Below are 19608 nucleotides of genomic sequence, written 5' to 3' on the forward strand. Positions count from 1 at the left end.
ACAAGATGAAAAAGGCTTAAAATCCCTTTTAATAATGCATTCCTGTAACAATCTTCAGACAAACTCAACCTGTTAGTGGACGATTACAACTCAGGTTCACATAAAGAAAGTCTCATACTTCTACACAAGACAGGCAAAGTTAGGGTTATACGAACAGTTGCTTCAACTTGAGTCTTCAACAGGAAACTTTAATTTGTCCAATAGATTGTACTTTTCTACCAGTAAAAAAAATGTTTTGTTTTTTTAAATGGTACAACACATTGAATAAGTCATCTCCATATCACCACCACCACTAACCTGGCCCTCCTGGCTGCACCAGCGAGCTACAATAAAGGAAAAAATGGTCCAGAGGAGAAAAGTGAAAAGCTACAAGTTTATTCTTTAAAAAAACTAGTCCCCCGTCCCCCACATGATAAGCCGTTTGAAGCTACAGACATTTACAGACTCACAGGCCCTGCTCTACTGCTCTGGAAAAATATATCCAGAGAGCTGCATGAAGGCAGAACAGGCCTCCAATGGCAGCTGAGTTAGCTGGGGGCTGAACCTGTGTTGTGGTGCTTGGGAATGGGAGAGACATCAAGGTCCTAACCTGGCCTCTCACACTACACAGCTAGTGAAGCTTCCTGGGATCCATTTTCACATTGCATTTTGCAGGAATGCACCTTGTGGCATTGACTAAACCCTTTACAAATCTGGCTGGGTGCCCTTTTGCCATGGCCAGACCCCGGGTGCCCAAGGGAAGCCCCTAAGGGTTGTCCAGGAGACTGGACATGCCTCCCTCCCCATTTAGTATCGGCGACGCTTGTTCGGGCCAAAGTCCCCCCCAGGAGCTCCTCTGTTGAATCCCGGTGTGTTTCCTCCCATGGTTCCAAGTCCTTCCATTGCAGCGCCCTGGCCAAAGCGATCAGCGGGTGGCGGTGGAGTCTGAAGGAAAGTGAGGAGGGAAAAGAAGCTTGGGTTAGAAACATCCCTCAAGACTGACTGCAACTGTACAGACCCCATGCAATCTCCACTTAGTATGCTCTTCCCTCCTCCACCAATAGCCATTATGGAGGAACCACCAGGGCCCAAGAGGGCTTAGGAAGAACACATTAAACTGTGCACCAAAGCAACAGCACCTGAGTTCTCTCTGACTTCCAATCCCTTTTCATTTTCTGTCATGTCTTTTTTGGCAAAGATTGGAATAAAAATGCTTTTCAGTATCCAAAACAGAGCACAGAGCAGCACAAGGAGACAGGATAGTTGGGTACAACTAGAGGCATGCAAGGGTACCAATGCCACCAACATGGCACTGCCTGTTTGAGTCATCCAAAGGCACTGGCATAATGGCAATGTACAGGCAAGGCATGAAAAAGTGCAAGTGCCTGCACTGTGCTTCAGCCTCCACAGCTGCTCTAAACACAGGAAGCCACCCCACTCTGCACTCAATGCAGCTTTATTTATTTAAAAAAAGTGTAGGCTGCCATTATGAGTAAACCTCGCTCAGGAAGTTTCCCTCATTTAAAAACATACTACTTCAGCAGCAATACAACTTCTCCAGGACACCCACACTAGTAGCTGATGCAAACTACTGTGCTGGATCACTTAAGCGCACACCTACTTGGGACTTCTGCCTTGTTCTTAAACAAGCATGCCCAGAAGGCAAGTACCTCATCAGCTACCCTGCCTGACACTGTCTTTGCAATGTGTTTGAGACACGAAGACTTGATTAGTTTCTCCAACCCACCACAGCCAAGACAAAAGGGAATTTAGTGCTTAGTAGCCTTGTGGTGTTTAGGGAGCCACCCAAACAGGCCAGGTCTTGTGGCACAGGGAAACTAATGCTAGGAATCCACCCCAGTGAGGTTCATCCACGCAACAAATGCACAGCTGCCAAGTTAGGAAAAGGGGGAACACACAGCTTAGCTTCTTTGCTTCAGCCCTCTGCCAAACCATTAGTTGAATCATGTAGCTAGCTGATTCAAATCAACTTACAGAGAGAGAAGCTGTTCATGCAGATTCTTGCCTAGATCAAGGGTTTTGCAACCCACCCTCTCAGCCAAATCCTGCCTAATTGCACTTGGTTGACCTTACCATTCCCATGGCTCCATCAGGAATCATTGGCCCAGGACCAGCTGCAGGTGGTGGCCCTGCCGGAACACTGGTGGCTCCCATCGTCCCTCGGTTGTTCATGCCTATCGCACCTGAGGAAAAGCAAGGAGACCTCTTGGTCTGTATACTCCTGAGGGTTAAGTGGTCACTGAAAGCTCAGCTCCCTTCCTGCACATATTCCTGTTGGTGAATAGCACCTGTGGCCCACCCAGAGCTCAGCTACCTGCTGACTTAGGAACCTGCAGCCACCACATAGAACAGCTGATGAAGCACAACCCCACCCAAAACATTAACAGGAGAGGAAAAACCACTTGCAGCTTACCTCCCATACCCATCTGTCCCATTCGCATATCTGGAGGCTCCCTCTGAAACAGAAAGACAAGCTTGCTTCAGACAACATCCTGACACCTCCTTCTGGCAGGGCACATAAAAGAAGCTTCTCTGTGCTATTGCCCAGGCCAGAAGGGGTTAGAAACTGTACGAACTGTAGAAGCTGACCCTCACCACCCCATCAGGTGAAGCAAGTCCCCTACCGCATCAGGGAAGGCCCCCTTAAATCCTTCTTGCCGCCTCATCATCTCTTCCTGCTGCCTCCTCATCTCTTCCTCACGGCGCCTGCGTTCCTCCTCTTGCCTGCAAGGAAGGCTCCCATATAGTCACACCAATTGTGTGATATCAAACAATTCAGACTTGCTTATGCACAAGCTACAGATGCTCTCAGACACTTCTTGGCAACAGCTTGTCCCTACACAGCCTACCAATTACCAGCACATCTCAAGTAAATTCACAGACAAGTCAAGTAAATTCACAGACAGGTGTGACTCATTCCCTGCTCACCTGAGTTCCAGTTGTTTACGCTTCTGCACCTCCTGGTTGTGCAGCTCCTCCATTCTCCTGAGTTCTTCCTGGCGCCTCATTAAGTCTGGAAAAAACATCCACAGGGGTGACAGGTCAGGGTGCCTGCACTACCTGCTCCCAGCAAACTGCAAAGGCCATCACCATTCTGCTTCTCACCTTGCCTCATGAGCATGACCTGATGCTCATGACGAGCTGCCTCCATTTCCATCTCCAGCTTCTCCCGTGCTTCTTTGATGTTGCGATCCACTTGCTCTTGCTGCTGCTTTTCCATCTCAATCAGGGCCTTCCAACGCATAGCATACTCATACTCAAAGGAACCGGGCTGTGCAAAACGGGGAGGTTGCTCACGCTCCCTGTAACAGCAAGGTGGAAAAAATCCAGTCACTTAGGAGAAGGCAACTTGAGTTAGTGAGAGTCACAGGACTGGGGTCAAGGCAGAAAGTAAAGTTTACAGGCAAGCAGCTTGCATCATGAATGTTTCTGAAAACGGGAATCAAGCTTAGATAGCTACTAAGTTTGCTTTATGCATCCTACCACTATGCTTAGGAAAAAAAAAAGGTGAAAAAACACTCGCATGCTACTTTATGTTACATTTTTATGTTTCTGGAAGCCACTTTATAGAAATTGGCGTGAAAACAGTAATAAATCCATTTAATAACAACGGTATTTCCCAGGAAAATGTACCTGTCCTCAGATGAGCTTCCCCTAAGAAGGCACCACTTCTCCTCCTTCCACGGGGTACTTACTTGTGATATTGTTGGTTTTTGATGACAAGTTTTTCTGGCAGTCCCTCTTCATCATCATACTGATCCATGGGCTCCACAGTCACAGGTCGAGGGAACCTGTCAATGAAAATTGTATCCACCTAAATAAATGCCAACCTCTTTAAAGGCAAAAATCCAAGAGCTAGCAGCAGCCTTTGCTTAGAGTACAGGCTTAGGCATGATCAGGGCCTTCCTTAGCATAGTTACCAACACTCTTTCCCTGAAGCTGAATGCTGCTGCCTCCTGGGACCAATAAGGACTCCCAGGTGAAAAACAATGTTCAGAGATAAAAAGCACTAAAGCAGCATAAAAGAGACCATAGATTCTGCTGTGGCCAGCAATCCATAATACCTTTGATCCAGCCTTGCAAATAATGTTTGACTGGGCAAGCCACCATGTGTCCTGTGGTGCTCAAAAAGCATCTCTTATAAAGGTATGAGCACCAAATGTAGAGCCCACAATTTTCTGGTTGTAGTTCTTGTTCTACCAGCCCAGTTCAACATAAGCAATGACTGGTGATGAGTAAAACTGCAATACTGTATTTCTTCATTTAGCTCTGTAGACACAGATAGAGAACATCACTTAAGATTCAGGCCCACTGAATAAATGCACTCTTTATTGCCCTCTACTGGTACGGCGTTTCCGTGTGCTGCGCTGGTGCTGGCTCGCCAGAGCAGCTTCGTCACACTGGCCATGTGACCCGGAAGTGTCTTCGGACAGCGCTGGCCCCCGGCCTCTTAAGTGAGATGGGTGCACAACCCTAGAGTCAGACACGACTGGCCCGTATGGTAAGACACACACACACACACACACACACACACACACACACACACACACACCGCCCTAAGTCAAAAGACCTGGTTTCTTTTATTGTACTTACAATAGTAAACTAGAATAACTTACGTGGTTAGCAAGAAGGAACCCTCACTACATCTGTCCAGGGCTTTTCTAGCAGCCGGCTTTCCAGAAAATTCTACAATGCCTTTCCCAGAAGGTCTGCCTCTGTCATCCACAATGACCACAGCCCTCTCCACTTGGCCAAACATTGAGAAGGCCTCTTCCAGAAGCTCATTGGACACAAACTGTGGCAGGTTCCTGACAGTCAGTGAGGCACTGTGGCATGCAAAGCGCACGCGCAACTGCTTCCCACGCAGGGGCATGTTGTCCAGCTCCACTTTCGCAATCTCAGCCAGAGTTCGAGTTTCCTGGAGACAAAAACACACACGCACCACCTATTAAAGCCCACACCAGAATTATTTCAAGTGGGTAAATAATCCACCAGCTCACTGCTACTGGACCAAGCACCTCCCTGAAGAGACAAAGGAGTAGGCACTCCCTAACAAAGCACATATTACGGGGAAAACAATTTTATTCCCAAAGAGAGTGGAATGGAGAGTGTAGGGAGCCCAGCAAAGAGAACACTTTGGCATTACAAACAGCCAGGACTTGAGAGAAGAGATGAAAATCAGGGAACCGATGAATGCATGACTCTCATGGGAGAGTAGATCCAAGCACACTTGAGAAAAGGGAGCCCAAGATTTTCCAACTGGAACTTTTCATGTGTGACATTTAGGGCACACACTTGTAAGCTACTCTTAAAAATACAGCATACCTAGCGCCTCAACACTGGAGTAACAACAATTAGCAGAACAGAGTGGGAAAGTACTATGTGGCATAGGATCTGGGATGCAAAATAAATTCTTTATACATCAGACTTTGGGAGGGATCCAAAATGAAGGACAAAGAAAAGGAAAGAAAACCAGATATAAAATTCATTATATTCACAATCCATTATTAGTTGTTGTTGTTGTACTTGTTACTATGGAGAGTAGTAACAGGCTCTTTTTTTAAAAAAAATCTGCTTTCAAACGGCAGCATATTTCACAGGCCTTCTAATCTACAGGACCTTATTTTCTGAGTTATTTTTAAAAAATTACTATGGACCAGATTTGATAATAAATCTTTATCCAACTCCTCTAAATATTTTCTTTTCCTTACAATAACCATCCTGGCAGCCAGCAATATATATACATACATAGAGAGATAAAATCAATTATTTATCCAAACAGTCTTCATTTGGCCCATCCCATATCCCCATGAAAGCTAATGAGGTACCAAATTCACCACCTCTCCAAAAGCTGTCACTGAATGATATTCCCATCATAAGCAGAAATGTATGCCTTTATTTTTTTGCAGCAGAAGTACTTTGGAGAGAAATTGGGGCTTATATACGATAAGATCACTAGTGTACAATGCCACCTTAAAAATATCTTGAGAGTAGATTGTTGAATCCTTGCCGAAATTGATTTTATAGGCCTCTTGTTCCATATTCTTTCCCATTTTATAGGCTCAACATCATAATCAGAATCCTTTTTCTTAACATTTTATAAACCTGTTAAATGGACCCCTGACCATTAGGTCCAATTGTGGCCGACTCTGGGGTTGCGGCGCTCATCTCGCTTTATAGGCCGAGGGAGCCAGCGTACAGCTTCTGGGTCATGTGGCCAGCATGACTAAGGCACTTCTGGCGAACCAGAGCAGCGCACAGAAACGCCATTTATCTTCCCACTGGAGCGGTACCTATTTATCTACTTGCAGTTTGATGTGCTTTCGAACTGCTAGGTTGGCAGGAGCAGGGACCGAGCAACGGGAGCTCACCCCGTCGCGGGGATTCGAACCGCCGAACTTCCGATCAGCAAGTCCTAGGCTCTGTGGTTTAACCCCCAGTGCCACCAGCGTCCCATAAACCTGTTAGATCATGTCTAATTTTGTTAGTATTTTATAAATGTGGATGATATGTCATTTTGCATTACATTTATGTGCAAAATCTGGTGTTTAAACATTATTAAACAGCAAGTTAAAAGAAAGAACTAATTCAGTTTACTATAGAGAACATACCTGCCCAAGTTCAAACCAGGAGTGAATATTTAATGTTTACACAGTTGTACTGTTCATTCTTTAATGCTTCTAAATTATAAGATTTTGATTAAAAAAATTACTGTAAGAAGTACTTAAGACTAGGCCTTCTTCCTTCACTGAATTAGCCGTTTTATTTTTTTACTTTTGTATTTTTTAAACAACTGATTTAGAAAATACAGAATATAAACCAGCTCATCATTGCCCTCCCACCTTGATATATTCCTTTGACACATTATGTATGATTGAAGATCAAGAGTTTGCACATCTCCTCTTCCTCAGTTCTAGAAATACCAGTCTGGAAGCACAGCCTGAGAACATTAACAGGTCAGCTCTGCCAGCATTGTAAGTTCAAAAGCCTATGGACAGCAGCCACCAAGAAAGTTCTCAAGAGCTTCTTCATCTCTTTATGTACACAGCTGGAAGCTCCATGTGCGAAACTCAGCTAAAACTGAGCAGCTAGGGATTCTGGAGCTACTGGGGAATCAACTAGCATAATCCATTAAGGTTGCATGCCATAATGATCACTTCCGTAGGGAAGACGTTCTGCTTTCTGCCAGTAAAACCCAGGCCCCCCTGTAAGCAACTGGTTTTCTCACAATCCTCATAAAATTCCAGGACCAGAGGCATTAAGGATTATTCTGTAAGTCCTAACTCAGAAACATCACGCGAGAGTCTGCTTCCACAAAAGAAAGTGCCACATGCAGCATTCACAGTGCACACAATATGAAACCATGCACTGGCCATTCAAGCCCACGTGGCTAGCACTAAAAGCAGCACTACTTTTGCCAAGCCATAGGAATCCTTAGCACACTATAGCCACTCACCAGCCTGATAAAGCCAAAGCCTTTGTCCTTATGAATGAAGACTTCTCCAGCCTTCCCATATTTTTCAAACAGCTTCCTCATCTCTTCTTCTGTGATATCAGGGGGCAGGTTCCCCACAAACAGGCGACTTCTCTGTGTGAAGGTCTTTTCGCCAGGTTTTCGGAAATTCTTCATGTCAATTGTCAGGCCTTCATCTGAGGGGAATAAGGTACAGAATCGCTCTACAAAATTGGGGGAACAAACGCTGAGTGTTAACACATTGAAGAGCACAAAGGTCAGAACATTCACCAAGTCTCCCAACACACATCCAGTCTTAACTATTTTAGCAGCAACTGCAGGTCAACACAAGTCGGAGGCCCCGGGAGTTGAAGAGTCAGCCCCATAGCAGCCTTTGCCCTGTGCAGATGAAAGATATGGCCCATTGACTGAAAATGCAAAGCCACCTGCAGGACAGCCAGAGCACTGCAAATGCTGGAAGGATAGGTCCAAAACAAAGATTTTTAGCAGCACTTACATGACAGTGCTGGTAGGAAGCTTTCCAGCACACAGCAGCAGATGGGAGAGTGTGGCTCCAAATACAGCCTGCAAATTTACAATCTGGAGGAAGCAACTCGAGATACAGTCAAATAGCAATGCCAGTTAGAACACATTACCCATTGTCATAAAAGACTGATCAGAATCAAAGCCCAACACCAGTCTTTTTGGGTGTTTGAAGGAGGCCACATATTGCTGTGATAGAAAAAGGACTAGAGCATTAAGAGGTGAGAAAGTGCTCAGTAGCCAGAGGAACTGCAGCAAATGAAGAAGCGAGCATCCAAGTCCAGTTGTAGAAAGAAAGCCATAATGTTCATTAAGTGCAGAAAGAAGCAAACCATCTTAGAAAGCAATCCAATCAGCCACAGAAGCATAAGCTAAGCCATGTCTCCATCCACCATTTAGCTATACCTATAATCTACAAAGTCCTGAACTCCTAGCAATTTAAAAATAATCATGCATTCTTAGGCTACTAGCAACCAAATCATTAAGTTATGCCAGCTTAGTTTGCAAGTCACATCAAGGATTTGAAGTATAAGCAATCCTCATGTGCTGAAGGGATTTGCTGTTAATGCTAATATTGGGAAAGGGGGGGATACACCCTTTAAGAGTCAATCCAACAGTAACCTCTGGTGACCTGAGGCAGACATGTTAAGTACCTATCTAAAGTCGCAAGAAATCACACCAGATCTGGTTGAAAAATTCCCACCTCATATATGCTTTCTGTGTCACTGAGCTTGTTCTCACCAGCCTAAGACTTTCAAACCAAGCTGTGATTCAATCATGCAACTGACCAACAGTAGCTTTGAAAACAGTAGCTTCTGCAAGTACACAATGAACAGAATATTTTTGGAGCACACAGTGGTGACCAGGTCCAAAGGAAGACTAATACCTTGCACTATCTATAGGAGATCTAACCATATGACTATGACATCTCCAAAGATACCAAAATGACTTGTATGGGTTTGTTCCACTGGCCACTCACAATAAGTTTGTGTGTAATTCCCTGGAGCCAGAGGGCCACTTCACACTTAGTAAACAAGTAAAGGTGAAATAAAGTGCAATCACAAGCCTCCCATGTGGAAGAGAATTGGAACAGGTGCTGTGTTTTTCAAACTATGTCCCAAATGAAGTGCTGCAAGAAAGGACACCACCTCCAGTGTGGATGTTACCCAAGGAAGCCGCCACTCACTTTGGTTGTTGGCCTGCTGTCCATTAGCTGGGGGAGGTTGTTGTTGCTGCTGTTGCTGTTGGTGCTGATGCTGCTTCCTCGGAGTGTGGTTTTGCTTCTCCATAGCGAAGCCCTTGTTGCCCTGCATCTTCAAACCTGGGAGGGGGGAAAGAATTAAATATAAGTGCAATGAGCCCACAACCACAGTGTCAGAGGACACATTTTTCTTCCCACAAGATCAGGGGTTCAAATACCAGCACCTTCTGTTACAAATGATCTTTCCTGATGGAGTTGGAGGTTGGGGACTGTGTGTCTGGTACTTTGGAGAGCTGCAAGAAATCCAACCCAGTGGGTGGCAGCTTTGTTAGCTCACAAATGGAAGAAGCCTCAAAGCTCAGGGGCAGAATATGTGCTTTGCTTGCAGAGGGGTCCACTTTTACTCCTTGGCTTCACCAGCTGAGAACTACTCTCAAGTCATAGGGCTAGAAAGAGACTATGGGAAGTCACTAATAAACAGTATTAATAATAAATTATTTATACCCCGCCCATCTGGCTGGGTTCCTCCAGCCACTTTGGGTGACTCCCAACAGAATATTAAAAACACGGTAAAACATCAAACAGGGCAGAGGGGTCCACAGGGCAGGTGCCACTACCGAGAAGGCCCTCTGCCTGGTTCTCTGTAATCTCACTTCTCGCAGTGAGGGAACCACCAGAAGGCCATCGGAGCTGGACCTCAGTGTCCGGGCTGACCAATGGGGCTGGAGATGCTCCTTCTGGTATACTGGGCTGAGGCCGTTTAAGGCTTTAAAGGTCAGCACCAACACTTTGAATTGTGCTCAGAAGCATACTGGGAGCAAATGTAGGTCTTTCACAACCAGTGTTATATGGTCTTGGCAGCCACTCCCAGTCACCAGTCTAGCTGCCGCATTCTGGAGTAGTTGTAGTTTCTGGGTCACCTACAAAGGCAGCCCCACATAGAGCGCATTACAGTAGTCCAAGCAGGAGATAACCAGAGCATGCACCACTCTGGTGAGACAGTCTGCGGGCAGGTAGGGTCCCAGTCTGCATACCAGATGGAGCTGGTAGACAGCTGCCCTGGACACAGAACTGAACTGTGCCCCCAGAGACAGCTGTGAGTCCAAAATGACTCCCAGGCTATGCACCTGGTCCTTCAGAGGCACAGTTACCGCTTTCTGGACCCCATCCCCCCAACAGTACTTCTGTTTTGTCAGGATTCAACCTCAATCTGTTAGCTGCCATCCATGCTCCAACTGCCTCCAGACTCACACAGGACATTCACTACCTTCACTGGTTCTGATTTAAAAGAGAGGTAGAGCTGGGTATCATCCACATACTGATGAACACCCAGCCCAAACCCCCTGATGATCCCTTCCAGTGGCTTCATATAGATATTAAAAAGCACGGGGGAGAGGACGGAACCCTGAGGCAACCCACAAGTGAGAGCCCACTCATCCCCCAACACTACTTTCTGGACACAGCCCAGGAGGAAGGAGCAGAACCACCGTATAATAGTGCCCCCAGCTTCTCTAGACGGTTCAGAAGCATGCCATGGTTGATGGTATCAAAGGCCACTGAGAGATCCAGAAGAACTAGGAAACAACTCATCGACCAGCATGACCAAAGCAGCTTCAGTCACATGATGAGGCCTGAATCCTGACTGGAAGGGATCCAAATGATCCGCATCCTCCGGGCGTGCTTGGAGTTGTTCAGCAACCACCCGCTCAATCACCTTGCCCAAGAATGGCAGATTTGAGACTGGGCGATAGTTGGCCAAATTGGCCGGGTCTAAAGGTGTTTTTTTAAGAAGCGGTTTAATGACTGCCTCTTTCAGCGGGTCTGGGAAGGCTCCCTCACAGAGGGAAAAATTCACCACCCCACAGAGCCCATTGCCCAGCCCTTCCCGGCTCACTTTTATGAGCCAGCATGGGCAAGGATCAAGGAGATAGGTGGTCAGTTTCACTCATCCAAGCAGCCTGTCCACATCCTGGGAGGTAACAAATTGGAGTTGATCCCATGCAACCTGCTTCCACAGTGGAATCTACCTCTTTCTGAATCTGAGCGACTTTATCTGAAAAAAACTTTGCATAATCATTGCATGAGATCTTGGGGACCTTACCAGGCCCCAATTGCTAAGGTGGTTCCATTAGACTGTGAACCACTTGAGTCTCCTGCTGCTGTTTTCTGCAGATGCAATAGAGGCGGTGAAGAAGGTCCTCTTCACTGATGCTATCGCCACTTGGTAGGCTCAATGCTGATCTCTAACCCGTGTTCGGTCTGATTCAGAATGAGTTTTCCGCTACCAGTACTCTAGCTGCCCCAGCAATTATTTCATCGCCCTCAGCTCTGGACAAAACCACGAGGCTGTCTGGGCTCCATGCGATTGGAAAGAGGGAGCTTCACAGTCAATAGCCCTGGTTAACTCTGCATTCCAGCGGGCCACCAGGGAACCAGCTGAAAGGCCATCAACATGGGATAAAATATCCCCTATCACTCTCTGGAAACCATTTGGATCCATTAAGTGGCAGGGGCGGACTGTCCGAATTGGTCCCATCCAGCACCGAGCCAAGCAGGCCAACAGCTGCAGTCCAGAGAGCAGAAAACAGCAGCTTGGGTTGACTGGCCATATCTCAAGCAGGTCCAAAGTCACCTGTGTGGCACACAAGAAGAGCCCTGCTGGACCAGCATCCTATCTCTTTGCAGTGGAGAACGTGATACCTCTGGGAAGCTCACAGGCCAACAACCCTCTCCCACTATTGTTCCCCATCCAATAGGCATACTGCCTCTGGTCCTGGAAATCATACACAGCTTATTATTGCTAACGATCAATGCCACATATCTCCTCCTTTGCGAGTTTTCCCATTCCTCATCTGAAGCACCTACCTCAACAACCATCATAACATCTTAATGCCAGCCAAGTTGAGAGTTTCACTATACAGATATGTGAAGATGTCTTTCCTTTTGCGTGTGCTGAATCGTTTCACTGGGTGCTGCCAGGCCAGGCAACTTTTGCCAAAGCGATTCCCCTGCAGGTGGTTTCGAGCTACAACCACCCTCAGGTGTACTGACTCGCCTCCACGGGAGCAGCTGCCCGGAAACACCCAGGGGAGCTCCAGGCTGACAAAGGCAGCGCTAGCAACACGAAGGAGCCAACAAACAAAAAGCCCTGCTCGGTCAGGCATCCCCCAGAAAGCCCCTGGACCTGGCCCAGGTCCCCTACTCCCCACACCGCCGCTGCCGCGCGCAAACAGCAACCCTCCAGCAAACTGGCTCCTTCATAAACACGCGGCCTCCGATTCCGGGAGGCGATGCCACTACTCCGCGGAAGCCTCAGGACGGGTTGTTGAACAAAGCCCCAAAATACATAATGAAAACAAGAAGCAGGCAAACCAATAGCCCTCCCCCTTCAATACACACACACTCCGCCCCACCTTACTAGTGTACTACTACCGCCGAAAGCTTTCCCGCCGGCCCCATCCGCCCCGAGAACCCAGAAAAGGCAGCGGACAGCCTGGCCCCACCACGGATCTCGCCCTCTCCTTCTCGCCGCAGCTTCCGCGGTCCAAAACCGGAGGCTGCGTCCCTTTGCCGCGCACGAGGCTTCGCCGACGGACCTCCGTTTCTCGGAACCGGTCCCTCGGGTACTTGCCCGGCAATCGGGAGAGGGAGGAGGAGGCAGCGCCGACTTCTTCCAAACCCCTGAAGAGAGAGAGGTGGACGGGGCGAGAAGAGGGACAAGGGGTCTTTTGGGGTGGGGGGCTCCCGGACCAGGCGTGAGGGGGAGGTAGGCCGCGCATGCGCACGCTCACTCACTCGGTCGCTCGCTCCTGCCTTGCCCGCGGCTGCTTCTTCCTTCACCTCAGGCGGCGGCGAAGAGGCCCAGCGGCGCTACAGAAGCCCCGGCCTAGATTTGCCCGCCTTTGCCGGCAGGTGCCTTTCTCCTTCTCCGCCCCCGCCTCGTCCCTCAGCCGGACCCCGGCTCGCAAATGCCGCGCTTGCTTGCTCGCCGGCCGGCCAGCCAGGCAGCCTCGGCCTCCTCACCTCAGGAAAAGCCGCTGAGAGGAACGAGGGAGGAGGAAGAGGAGGGGGGTCCGCCAAAAAGAAGCGGGGGGAGGGGAAAAGGCGCGCGCGGCCGGAAACCGTTCACCCGTGCTTGCTGCGCTCGCCCCGCCTTCCGCCGCCGAACTGATTGGCCGACGGGGCTCTGGCGGGCTTGCGCTGAGTGGCCGCTGGTGACGCCGGTCGGAGGCGTTCGCCTGGGCGGGGGCGGGCCCTCGCGCGTCCTATTGGCCGCGCTCATCGCCCCCCCGCAGCCCGCGCAAACGGCAGCCAATGGCGGGCTGAGGGGCGTTTTAGGTTTCCCCCCCTCTCTGTGCCTCTTTCCCACAGCAAGGTTTGGGTGAGAGGCGAGAAAGGGACAAAGGGGGCAGGAAAAGGGGAGGCGGTGGGTGGCTGGAAATGAGGAGCGAGCGTCGTGACGGCGCCGCGGGGCCCTGCGCAGGCGCGGTAGAAAAAGGCGCTGTTCCTTAAAGCAGCAGTGCCGCGGATTTGGGTCCGTCTGCAGGGGGCGTTGGAGCGCGCTCTGGCGTTAAAGTCCCTGCCTTTTAAGCATGTTCAAATACGTACTGTGCATAAGCGTGGGCGGGTGGAACTCTTGTCCACATGATGCCCAGGAGCAGCTGCAAAAATGTGCTGGGTTTGGCAATAGGATTGTGCGCACCGATCCTGTGCATTATTTTTTTCCACTTAAAAGGGAGGTAAGTGCGGTTTAAAAACTCAAAAATGCATAAAACAGTAGCAAGCAAAACAGTACCTCCGTCCAATAATGGGTTTGGGAAGGTGGTTTACAGCCCAATATTCATTGCATCTATATCCCACTTTTTCCTCCAAGGATATCATGGTGGCTCACACCACTCTCAATTAATCCCAACAGCAACCCTGTGAGGTAGGTTAGACTGAGTGGCCCAAGGTCATACCCAATGAGCTTTATGTTCAAGTGGGAATTCAGACCCGGTCTCCCAGGTCCTGGTCCGTCACTCTAACCACTACACCGCCCTGTCTCCCCTAGAACATAACAATGTATGCCTATACTTACCGTCATATATAATACAGAAATTGGAACAGTTGCATAAATGCAGTTATAATAAAAAGGAATGCATAATTCAATATGGATGGATGGATTCAGCTAACCTGGTGCGCCAGCAGAGAGCAGTTCAAGGGCTCCTGCATGACACGTTTTCCCACCTTAAAGTAATAATGCGTAAAATGCAGCAAGTGTTTCCTTGGAAGTAAGGCATGTGTTCAGCCTGGCCTATTTCCAAGTTATTGTGTGGGATTGCTATTGTACACTAGGGCATGTTTTTCACAAATCTTAAAATACGTTGTAGAAGGAAAGTTACTACAAAGTACAGTTTAAACAGAAACAAAGACATAGTAGAAACAAAAGCAAAAGTGACTGTACAGTAATAGTTCTGTTGGGTAGAGCATGATGCTGATAACACCAAGGATGCAGATTCAGTCCCTCTATGGAACAGCTGCATATTCCTGCATTTTTAGGGGGTAGGACTAAATGATCCTCAGGGCCCCTTCCAACTCTGCTATTTTATGAGTCTATGATTCTTTGCTTTGATAGACAGCCTATATGTGAAGAGGGGAGTCTGCTTACCTAGACATTATTGAGAAAATGCCAAGAATGTTTGTGCTGGGAAAACTCGACCTTGTACTTCTGCCTGACAATTCTTCAGCTCTGATAATGCAGGCTGGCTTTTCCTCTGAGAATGTGAGTTACTTTCTACACATGTGTACAGCTAAGGTGAGGGAATGTCTGTGTAATTTTTAGGCCTGTGAATCCCACTTTTGTGGGTTCCCCAGTGGCTGTTGTTGTTGAGACCAAATAAAGCAGTCTCAAACATCACAACTGATGTGGCTGATTGAAGAAAACCCAACCTGGGAAAAAGCCTAATTGAATACAGTGGGCTTACTTCTGCGTAGACACCTAGAGGCTTGCATAATAAATTAATATGCACATCTACTGATGTGATGAGGTGAGAAATGCAGATAATGACTTTTCAGGAGGGAGGAAGAGGAGACAAGCTGCACTGGATTGTGAGTCTGCTGGTGGGAAGTGTGGGAAAAATCCATGACGGCACAATTTTTAGTGGACTTTTATGTTGTTACTGTATCACTATGCAATAATACAAGCTTCTAGGTTAAGCTGAACTCTTCAGCAGGCCCAAGGGGAAAATAACATTTTGTGTATGTATACAATAATACTGTACTGCAATCCTGTGCATAGTTACTTGGAATTTGGCTTATTGATCTGCCTTATTTCCAGGGATCTGTGCCTAGGGGCACGCTGCACAACTCACTAAAGATTTCAGTATTTTAGTGGCTTCAGAATATGGGATACCTTCCAATCCTCTCCCCATTACACTAGAAAATACACTGAATTGTTACAAGCTAAAAACGGGAGTAAGAGCATCTGTAGCCATCATTTTTACAAGTACTTAAGATTGTGCTGTTGTCTCATTCTGCTTCATAAGCTTTAATGTAATATTAAGCTTGTGTATGCTCCCCCCCCCAAAAAAAAATGCCTATAAAAGGTATGTATGCATTCATTCATTCATTCATTCATTCATTCATTTCCCTATTGGTTGGTAAGATGTAAGATTGTAAGATGCTTTCCATTGCCTTAGATACGATAAACAAACCAACTAATAATAATAATAATAATAATAATAATAATAATAATAATAGGTTGCTGGGGCTCACTCTCTTCTCAACTTCGCGACAGCCAGCACTTCTGAAGGAGAAGGGACAGGCATAATTTGAACCCAGGGCCACCAGTGCTAGGTGGAAGTAACCAGCCAGTTGGATTCCAGCAGGGCTTTGCAGGACGTGGCGTTACCTTCCCACCCCGGTTTGCAAAGAATAGCCAGACCCCTCCAGGGAGTCATTCATTATGTTAAATATGCCCATTGATAGCGTATTTGCCTCGATCATTGTACCAGTGCAATAGTCCCACCAGCACTGGCACCACCAGCACTCCTGAAGCCTGATGACCAAATGCAGTGCTCAGAGCAACTGCAGTGCTCTGTCCTGGCCCCCGTTGGAAGATGCAATACCTGGGCTCCCAACACTTTTATTGCCAATGGCTTGGATGCATAGGTCAGTGGGAAACACAAGCAGCCAGGAGACAAGCATTCAGATGGACAGGTGCAGCACAGGCTAAGCACATGGTGAGGTGTCAAGAAGCCCCCAGCACTTGACATTTACCCAAAGTCCCTTTCTGAAGATCACAGTTGTTTACATGGTGGTTGTTCTGAGCCACAGGACCGGGAAAGCAAGCTGGCACCCCTTTCAGCAGATCTGTTTTCACCAGAGCAGCCTCTGTATCCTTGGTGATAGAGGCAGGCTCCACAAGGCCAGCTCACTGTCTGCTTTGTCCCCAGGCACCTTCCTGGAGGGGGAAGGCTCTTAGCCAGTCATGTACATTTGCCGTAACCCAGTGTTTGGGGTGTCCAGTAGCACTGAGGTGGGCTACTCCCATGACTGTCCACTTGGCCCCTCCCCTAGACGTGGATCAGTGTCTTCCAGCCTGCTTGGAGAATTTGCAGCGACCACATGTTATACACATTAGCAACTTAACATACATATGAAATTCCCCTTAACATACATATGTAATTATGCTTCCTTTCCCCACAGATGTGCAAAAAAAAGAATTGTTCAATAAATCTGTATACCAAGTATGTGAGTTGTGTATGTGTGTGGATGTGACAGAGTGATGGAGATTGATAATATTTATACAATCAACTCAGTATTCAAAACCTGGCCATCCTTTTAGTTACCAAATATCATTCCATCCTATTTTCCTATACAAATTAATTATAGGTTAGTACCAATCAATAGCATCACATATAATCAAGCAGATTACAATGATAACATATATATAACTCGATCCCTGGGATCCAGTCCCTCCCAGTTCCATTCTCATCCCAGTCCTCCCACTCTGGCCAGTCCTACCAAGAGGTCTCCACAGGATTCATGACATCACCCCCTTGTCCAGGTGTCCCCTGCAAGCCTCTCTCTCTCTGCAGGGCACAAGCCTGGGTAGTGTGTCTGGAGGTCCTGGGCTGCCCAGATGACAAGACCCCCCTTTCGCCCTCGATTATGAGGTCCAAAGGAAAGAAGAGCAAGATGTTTGACACCAGCTGGGCTGCAGGAGTTGCCAGAAAGAGGCCTACAAGGCGCCATCCAATCCACCTTAGGGACTCCAGATTTCTGTAGCTTTACTCATTGGCCTTTTCTTCTCCTGAATATATCCCGCAAGACAGTGGAGGTTTAGGGTCAGAGTTTTTCTTCTCCAAGATCTTCTACCTTCCCAGGTGGTTGAGCCCCATCTACCCCTCACTTCCCTCTATGTGCAGAAACTGCCTTCTTGACCACTGGGCCTGCTATTGGACTTGTCCGTTCACTCAGCGGAAGCCTGTCTTCGCTTGCAGGGTTAGTCCCTAGCTCACCAAGGGCTTGAGACCCATTGGCTCCCCTCACCTGCTTTAGCCAGCAATCAAAGCTATTCCAAGGGCGTGGCCGCTGTTGCATGCTGACAACTTATCAGAGCCCCAGAGCTAAGTGCGGGGGGACGACGACCAAAAGTGGACAAACTACTCTGGAAGCAGTACGATGTGTCCCCCACCAGAGATACTGCCCCTGCCCTAACACTCCATACACCCCACACAACTCCTAAGACTTGAGCTTCTCTGGATAGCAGCCATAAAATGAAAAGTTGTCTGCACATCGTCTGGCAGCTGCCATAACTTGTATTGTCTTTGGGCTCATAGCCCTTCCAATGAATTATTTTTATTGTTAAGATTTATTAATTTTACCTGCTCATCGCCCCAAGGCTGGTTACAACAGTTGAAACACAATGCTATGTTTAACACAACTTAAAATCACATTGGCTGGCTGGTTGGCATCTGTCTATCTCAGGAGACAGTGTAAGAGTGCCCCATTGGGATTGAAGTCCAACTGTTGCCCAGCCCCAAGAGGTACCTTTCAAAGGTGCCTGATGTGAACTGAGGTCCGTTGTCCGAGACGAGGACATCAGGACACCCATGAGTTGCAAACAGGCTCCGCAGCACCCGGATGAGGGCTTCGGGAGTGGTGGAGGGCATCAGGGCCACCTCCAGCCATTTGGAATAGGCATCCACCACTACCATAAAGGTCCGGCCATGAAAGAGGCCAGCAAAATCAATGTGCACCCTCGACCAGGGTGCCTTGGGCATCTCCCAGGTGTTACCCTTAGCTGCCGGCAGTGCAGGTCTCGACTCTTGGCATGCTTGACAGGAGGCAACCCACGAAGTGATGGCATCATCCATGTTAGGCCACCAGACAACACCGAGCCAATGCCTTCATTTTGACAATCCCTGGGTGGCCGATATGCAGAGTCTCGAGGATGCGTTGGCGGAGTCTTTGGGGAACTAGGACTCGGTCTCCCCACAGTAGGCAGCTGCGATGAACCGAGAGCTCGTGCTGTCTGGTTGCAAACGGCTGGAACTCTGGTGCGAGAGACCCTTCCGGCTACCCCCTCCACACCCAGTTGAGCACACGTTTGATGGTGCAGTCCTGGGCAGATGCGGAGGCTACATCGGCGGCCGATACTGGTGCTGCTGGGAGGAAGGCCGCCATTTCCCGATGATCCCAAGACCACGGTACCTTCGTGCTGAGGAGGCGGTGTAGAGGCTTGGCTAGCGTTGCGCCTTGAATTCCTCATTGTAATCTACGATAACTGGTGGCAATTCACCCAGATGGAGAGCGACTGCACGTGGCAATAGTGAATGACAGAAGCCAGGGAGCACTTCACATGGGCAGAGGAAGCGGGAGCTCATATGCCACCAGATTGACTTAAGCCTCCACTGGGAAAGGTTTGACCCTGCATGCATCTAATTTGCAGCAGGGTGGGGGACAAGTGCTCAAAGTGCCCCATGTTCCTCAAGTGCAAAGTGCCCTGAGGCTTAGCCCCTCTCCCAAATTCTGGGTCCCTACTCATGAGACAGTGTGCAGGAGAGGAAGAAGTGAAGCAAACTGAGGGTAGATCATCTTCAGTTTTATTTTCTGCTGCTGTGCAGTTGCCCAAGAGTTACATCCTGTGCTCTTTCAGAACAGTGTAGGTGGGGCTGGCAGGTGGGTCTGATTTCTGAGGATTGGACCCTCCCCACTGACTTCCATTGTGTGCTTTGATCTACAGCATCCTTGTTTGCCGGTGGAATTTACACCAGGTGACCAAGCTGAACAGGCATAGGAGACAGTTTCCTAACTCCCAGCCACTCTGGGCGGCTTCGAACACACATAAAAACGTTGGCCAAACTGCAGGAGGCAGTGGAAGACAGGAGTGCCTGGCGTGCTGTGGTCCAGGGGGGTCACGAAGAGT

The 19608-nt window shown here is 48.2% G+C and overlaps 1 protein-coding gene across 6 annotated transcripts; it reads right to left on the reverse strand.

Moving 5' to 3' along the window:
- Positions 1-8: 8 nt before the first annotated feature.
- NONO (non-POU domain containing octamer binding) lies at positions 9-13629 on the reverse strand. 6 transcript variants are annotated; one of them, XM_083722936.1, is made up of 11 exons: positions 12989-13629; positions 9183-9317; positions 7457-7677; positions 4617-4918; positions 3696-3791; positions 3106-3302; positions 2929-3013; positions 2625-2724; positions 2414-2456; positions 2074-2183; positions 9-924 (listed from the first exon to the last, which is right to left on the reverse strand). In XM_083722936.1, the coding sequence occupies exons 2-11, from the start codon at positions 9307-9309 to the stop codon at positions 787-789; spliced, it is 1419 nt and encodes a 472-aa protein (XP_083579062.1). In that variant the 5' UTR covers positions 9310-9317; positions 12989-13629; the 3' UTR covers positions 9-786. The 6 variants fall into 6 exon arrangements, with proteins under 6 accessions (XP_083579062.1, XP_083579063.1, XP_083579066.1 ...); XM_083722937.1 differs by having other exon boundaries at positions 12993-13379; XM_083722940.1 differs by having other exon boundaries at positions 7457-7650; positions 12989-13361.
- Between the last annotated feature and the right edge of the window lie 5979 nt (positions 13630-19608).

The sequence above is a fragment of the Podarcis gaigeae genome (assembly GCF_964106915.1).
Source record: "Podarcis gaigeae genome assembly, chromosome: Z".
In the NCBI taxonomy this organism is placed as follows: Eukaryota; Metazoa; Chordata; class Lepidosauria; order Squamata; family Lacertidae; genus Podarcis; species Podarcis gaigeae.

Bases quoted from the DNA above. Each gene is read 5' to 3' on its own strand.
- NONO (XM_083722936.1), bottom strand. From the start codon at position 9,309: ATGCAGGGCAACAAGGGCTTCGCTATGGAGAAGCAAAACCACACTCCG. The intron at 3,303-3,695 runs GTAAGTACCCCG...TTGCTGTTACAG, and splicing joins AAAAACCAACAATATCACAA to GGAGCGTGAGCAACCTCCCC. The intron at 2,184-2,413 runs GTAAGCTGCAAG...GCTTTTCCTCAG, and splicing joins GGGACAGATGGGTATGGGAG to GTGCGATAGGCATGAACAAC.